Source organism: Mandrillus leucophaeus, unplaced genomic scaffold, assembly GCF_000951045.1.
Source record: "Mandrillus leucophaeus isolate KB7577 unplaced genomic scaffold, Mleu.le_1.0 Scaffold274, whole genome shotgun sequence".
Classification (NCBI taxonomy): Eukaryota; Metazoa; Chordata; class Mammalia; order Primates; family Cercopithecidae; genus Mandrillus; species Mandrillus leucophaeus.
In genome coordinates, this window is record NW_012102854.1 from 361,216 (window position 1) to 367,929 (window position 6,714).

At 39.7% G+C, this 6,714-nt stretch overlaps 1 protein-coding gene across 2 annotated transcripts in view; it reads left to right on the forward strand.

Annotated features, from left to right (window-relative positions):
* Window positions 1-6,714, forward strand: part of ZNF461 (zinc finger protein 461) — a 37,779-nt gene that overhangs the window by 10,251 nt on the left and 20,814 nt on the right. The window contains exons 3-5 of one of the 2 annotated variants that reach the window (XM_011984779.1): window positions 998-1,124; window positions 1,664-1,761; window positions 2,888-2,983. In XM_011984779.1, coding sequence (XP_011840169.1) covers window positions 2,947-2,983 — 37 coding nt within the window. In that variant the 5' untranslated portion in view covers window positions 998-1,124; window positions 1,664-1,761; window positions 2,888-2,946. The remainder of the gene's footprint in view (window positions 1-997; window positions 1,125-1,663; window positions 1,762-2,887; window positions 2,984-6,714) is intronic. The other variant, XM_011984778.1, reaches the window with a different exon arrangement.

Sequence of the window (6,714 nt, forward strand, 5' to 3'; positions counted from 1 at the left end):
AAAAATCATATTACGTTACAATAACTATTTCTAGATAATAAACCAACCCAAAATTTAGTAGATTAAAACAGCAATCATGGTTGAGCTTGCAAATCCACAATCTGAGCAGAGCTCAGTAGGGATCGCTCACCTCTGTTCCATGTGGTATCAGCTGAAATGGTCTGATTGGGAACTACATGACCCACTTTCAAGATAGTTCCCTCACATGGCTTGCAAGCTGTTGCTGACTGTTGTTTGGGGAGGCTTGGTTCCTTTCCCCATGAGCTATCCCATGGGCTGGTTAGGCTTCCTAGGAACATGGTGGCTGCGTTTCCAGAACGAACATCCCCAGAAAGTAAGGCAGAAGTATGATATGTTTTTGTGATCTAACCACGGAAGTCACATAATCACTTTTGCCATATTCTATAGGGTGAATAAGTCTATAGGTTGAAAGATGTCCTTTCAGGTTCAAGAGAAGGGGACGCATAACTTTACACCAATTGGAAGGGCGATGTCAAGATTAAATTGAAGAATATATGCGATGCAAGATACAGCAGTATCCATCTATGGAAAATGTAGTCTGCACCAGATGTGTACTAAAGAATTTGCAGGAAAACTAAAAATGCCTATGGCATGATAGTCATAATCATAAAGTCAAGTCTTCAAGTTATTTTTCTCAAGATAGAGATTTTAATAAGACATTTTGGAAAGATTTAAACATTTTTAACTATTTAATTTAATTGGGAGCCTGTACTTATTTTCCTAGTTTCGAGATGACTGATTAACAGGAGTTTGCCACCTACACAAGAAGATGTATCTGCAGAAATTGAATTGTTTAAGAACATGTGGGCACTCCGCTTCAGTCACACTAAATTCCTCTTTGACCCATGACCCAGGCTTAGCCTATATATTCAGTAGACGGTCTCCTTTCTTGCAGTACCTTCTTTTAGCGCCTCTCTTTTCTTTTTAAAAATGTTTCTTATAATTTCAAAAATAGTACTACGATTTGTCATTTTAGGAGTTGGTGATGTTCAGAGATGTGGCTATAGATGTCTCTCAGGAGGAATGGGAATGCCTGAACCCAGCGCAGAGGAATTTGTACAAGGAGGTGATGTTGGAGAATTATAGCAACTTGGTGTCACTTGGTAAAGTTATCTAAAAATTAAGAACCTGACAATTCAGAATTCTTCTAACAATTCACAATCTACTTAGAATTTCTTCTTTCTCCCCTATTAATTTAGGGCTAGCTTTCAAATAACTGGATGGATTTTCTCTTTATGTACTGTAGAAACAAGCACAGCTAAATGGAGGGACATTTTCATTATCCCCATCCTTACATGTTCTTTTGGTCCTTATAATAACTCTTCTTTGATGTTTAAGGGGCAGAATTGGAAATCTGCAATGTTAAAGCATAACGCTGTCAAAGAAAGCACTCTGTCTTTTTTTCACGTCCACTGTACTAAATCTGCCAGTGTACTAGCATAAGATTAAAACTAGACACATGGGTTCCAGGAGCGAAGCTTTTTTCTTTCCTGGGTAACAGAGTGGTAGGCTGGAGTAATAAAGGTTCATTTACTATTCTCAAAGGAACACCGCTCCATTTCCTATAATAAATGTCCTCTTTCATTTTTTATTTAATTTGTTTGTTTGTTTTTTGAGATGGAGTTTCACTCTCATTGCCCAGGCTGGAGTGCAATGGTATGATCTCGGCTCACTGCAACCTCTGCCTCCCGGATTCAAGCGATTCTCCTGCCTCAGCCTTCTGAGTAGCTGGGATTACAGGCATGCGCCACCACGCCTGGCTAATTTTGTATTTTTAGTAGAGACATGTTTTTTCAATGTTGGTCAGGCTGGTCTCAAACTCCTGACCTCAGGTGATCACCCGCCTCAGCCTCTCAAAGTGCTGGGATTACAGGCGTGAGCCACCACACTCGGCCTTTTTAATTTTTTCTTTTTTTCTGAGACAGAGTTTCCCTTTTGTCGCCCAGGCTAGAGTACAATGGTGCCTCTTGGTTCACCGCATCCTCTGCCTCCCAGGTTCAAGCGATTCTCCTGCCTCAGCCTCCTGAGTAGCTGGGATTATGGGTGCCCGCCACCAGGCACAGCTAATTTTTGTATTTTTAGTAGAAACAGGGTTTCACCATGTTGGCCAGGCTGGTCTCGAAATCCTGATCTCAAGTGATCCACCTGCCTTGGCCTCCCAAAGTGTTGGGATTACAGGCGTCAGCCACCATGCCTGACCTGTATTCTCTTTTAAATGATTTGCCTTTGGAAGTTGTTTTTTAAGAACTTTGTACAGTTAACATTTTAAAAATATGAGGCCGGGTGCAGTGGCTCATGCCTGTAATCCCAGTACTTTGGGAGGCTGAGGCGGGTGGATCACCTGAGGTCCGGAGTTTGAGACCAGCCTGGCCGATATGGGCGAAACCCCGTTTCTACTAAAAATACAAAAATTAGCCAGGCACAGTGGTGGGCGTAGTGTAATCTCAGCTACTTAGGAGGCTGAGGCAGGAGAATCATTTGAACCCGTGAAGTGGAGTGGAGGTTTGCAGTAAGCCGAGATTGTGCCATTGCACTCTAGCCTGGACAACAAGAGCAAAACTCCATTTCAAAAAAAAAATTTAAAAAAATAATAAATATCTCAGGAAGCTTTTTTTTTTCTCACAACAAAATAAGAGAAAGCTTACATAAATTTAAGTACTATTTTATCGCCTATTTGTTTGCTTTGTTTGTTATGATCCTGTGTTCATCTGAATATGAGGATTTCATCTCTTCTCCTTTATTTCCTCTGTATGCCTTATCAAGTACCATTTTTATCTGTGATTTATTTTTATTTTAATCAGTTCTAAATTACTGTATTTGGATACATTCATTTCCATCTCATCTCAATTTCTTTTCTTATAACTAGGACTTTCTGTTTCTAAGCCAGCCATAATCTCCTCATTGGAGCAAGGGAAGGAGCCCTGGATGGTTGTGAGGGAAGAGACAGGAAGATGGTGCCCAGGTGAGTGAGCAAGCACAGGAAGCCCTTGCAGGGAACAGACCAGCTGTTCAGAATGTTGGGTTGGCAAGGTTATTTTAAATCAAATACTTAGGGAAAACCTGATTTCAAAACATATTACAAACCTATAGTAATCAAACAGTGTGGTACTGGCATAAAGATAGATGTGTAGATTAATGGAATAGAATAGAGAGCCCAGAAATAAACCCTTGCATAAATAGTCAAATGAATTTAGACAAGGGTGCCAACACTTCCATGGAGAAAATTGGATTATCCACAGGCAAAGGAATACATTTGTACCCTTGTCTTATACCAGATAGAAAAATTAACTCAGAATGGATCAAAGACCTAAATATGAGATCTAAAACAATAAAAACTCTCAGAAGAAAATATTGGAGAAAAGCTTCATAACATTGGATTTGGCAATGATTTATTGTGTATAACGCCAAAAGCACTGGCAACAAAAGCAAAAATAGACAAATGGGACTACATCAAACCTAAAAACTTCTGTACATCAAAGGACACAATCTACAGTGTTTATTAATTTTTGTTTGTTTGTTTTGAGACAAGGTTTTACTCTGTCACTCAGGCTGGATGGAGTGCAGTGGTGCAAACTCGGCTCACTGCAACCTCTGCCTCCCTGGCTCAAACAATCCTCTTACCTCAGTTTCCAGAGTAGCTGGAACTACAGGCACACGTCACCATGCCTGGCTAATTTTTTAAATTTTTGCAGAGATGAAGTCTCACTATATTGCCCAGGCTGGTCTCGACCTCCTTAAGCAATCCTCCCACCTCAGCCTCCCAAAGTGCTAGGATTACAGGCATGCACCACTGTGCCCAGCCTGTTTATAAATTTTTTTAAAAGGTTCAGGCTGGGCTCATGGCTCACACCTGTAATCTCAGCACTTTGGGAGGCTCAGGTGGGAGAATTACTTGAGCTTAGGAGTTTGTGACCAGTCTGGCAACATAGCAAAAGCCCTGTCTTTACAAAGAATTAAAAATTAAAAAATTAGCCAGGCATGGTGGTGTATGCCTGTAGTCCCAGATATTCAGCAGACTGAGGTGGGAGATCATTTGAGCCCAGGAGTTTGAGGCTACAGTGAGCCAAGATTGTACCACTTTACTCCAGTCTAGGTGACACTGCAAGATGCTGTCTCAAAATAAATAAATAAAAGATTCATACAAGTTGCTTTGCTAGGTGATAGGAATACATTTTTAAAGTGTTATAGAGACATTTTCAATCTAGTAGGGGATCAAGAATACATGGATGGATATTCTAATAGATCACTAGGCAAAAAAATAGTGTTGATTAGAAATTAGGAAAATTAGAGAAAGTAATATATGACTATATTGAGGAGGTAGAGATGGCAGAGGGATGATTGAGAAGAAAGGAGATCAACCAGGAAAGTTTGGGGTGTGTAGGCCAAAAACAGATCCATTCTATAGGCCAGAGTTCTTTGATGATGTCTGTGACTCATTGAAGCGCTATAGGCTGAACGTGGTGGCTCGCGCCTGTAATCCCAGCACTTTGGGAGGCCAAGGTGGAAGGATTGCTTGAGCCTAGGAGTTTGATACCAGTCTGGGCAATATAGTGACACCTTGTCTGTAGCCTAGCATGGTGGCATGCACCTGTAGTCCCATCTACTCAAGAGGCCGAGTTGGGAGGATTGCTTGAGCCTGGGAGGTCAAGGCTGCAGAGAACAATGATTCTGTCATTACACTCTAGTCTGGTAACAGAGCAAGACCCTGTCTCAATAAATAAATAAATAAAGTGCTACAGAACTGTGAGACAATACATTTGTGGTGTTTTAAGCCACCCAGTTTGTGGGACTTTGTTAATGGCAGCCCTAAGAAACTAATAGAGAGGAATCATGGAAAAATGATACATATTCTCATACATGTTTTAATGTAAAGATAACATTCCTTTACCAGTTTTTTAATACCTGGTTAGGCTTTTTCCTTGGCATGAATTTTCTTTAAAAAAACCCTTTATTTTGAAATAATTTGGATTCACAAGAGGTTGCAAAGAAATGTACAGGGGAGTCCTGTGCACCCCTTTTGCAGCTTCCCCCAGGGTTAATACCTTATCCAACTATAGTACAATACCATACCAAAAAATTGACATTGCTACAATTCGTAGAACTTACTCAGATTTCACCAGTTATACATGCACTCACTTCTGTGTGTGTATTTATAGCTCTATGCAGTTTTATCACATGTAGCCTTGTGTCACCACCACAATAGTCAAAGTACTCAACAATACCATCACAAGACTCCCTTGTGTTACCTCTTTATAGCTATACTTGTCCCATTTCTCTTTTTCCTATCCCTTGTGATATGGTTTGGCTGTGTCTTCTCCCAAATCTCATCTTGAATTATAGCTCCCATAATTCCCATGTGTTGTGGGAGGGACCAGGTGGGAGATAATTGAATCATGGGGACAGTTTCCTCCATACTGTTCTCGTGGTAGTAAGTGTCACAAGATCTGATGGTTTTATAAGGGGTTTCCCCTTTCGCTTGGCTCTCATTCTGTCTTGCTTGCTGCCATGTAAGATGTGCCTTTTCTCCTCCTTTGCCTTCTGCCACGATTGTGAGGCCTCCCCAACCACGTGGAACTGTGAGTCCATTAAACTTTTTTCTTTATAAACTACCCAGTCCCGGGTATGTCTTTATCAGCAGCATGAGAACAGACTAATACACCTTGGCAACCATTGTTCTGTTCTCTGTATAATTATGTAATTTCATAAATGTTATATAAATAGAATCCTGCAATACTTGCCCTTTTGAAAATGGTTTTTTTTTCTTTTATTTCATATACACATACACATATATATGCGTTTTTTGTTTTTTACATTCATGTACAAACTTGTGCATGTGAAAATAAGTCTTCATTTATTTACGATAAATGCTCAAGGGTGTAGTTGCTGTGTAGTGTAATAAGTTCATTTTTAGTTTTTCAAGGAGCTGCTAAATTATTGTTGACAATCTTTGTACCATTTTACTTTCTTACTAGCAATGTATGTGTGATCTAGTTTCTTTAATCATAGCCAGCACTTGGTGTTGTAATTGTTTTTCATTCTAGCCATTCTAATAGGTGGGTAATTATATCTCATTGTGGTTTTAATTTGAATTTCCTTAATGGCAAATAATGTTGAACATCTGTGTGTGCCATCTGTCTATCCTGTTCAGTGAAATGTCTCTCCATGCCTTTTGCCCATTTTCTAATTTGGTTGGTTTTATACTGTTGCGTTTTCAAAGTTCTTTTTGTATCTTAGACAGAATGCCTTTGTTGAATATATAACCTGCAAATATTTTCTCCCAGACTGTAATTTGTCTTTTTTTTTTTTTAGCAAAGTTTATTGTGAAGAGTGAAAGAACAAAGCTTCCACAGCATGGAAGGGGACCCCAGTGGGTTGCCCTGTAATTTGTCTTTTTATCCTTTTAACAGGGTCTTTGCAGAGCAAAAGTTCTTAATTTTGATGAGGTCTAATTTATCTTCTTTTCTCTTATGAATTGTGTTTTTGGTGTGTGTATGTGTATTTAGTGTCCAGTCTAATAATTGTTTGCCTACTCAAAGGTCCTTAAGATTTTATTTTTTAGACATTTTATAGTTTTGTTTCTTTGTTTGTTTTTGGTGACGGGGTCTTGCTCTGTCACCCAGGCTGGAGTGCAGTGGCGTGATCTCAGCTCACTGCAACCTCCGCCTCCCAGGTTCAAGCGATTCTCCTGCCTCA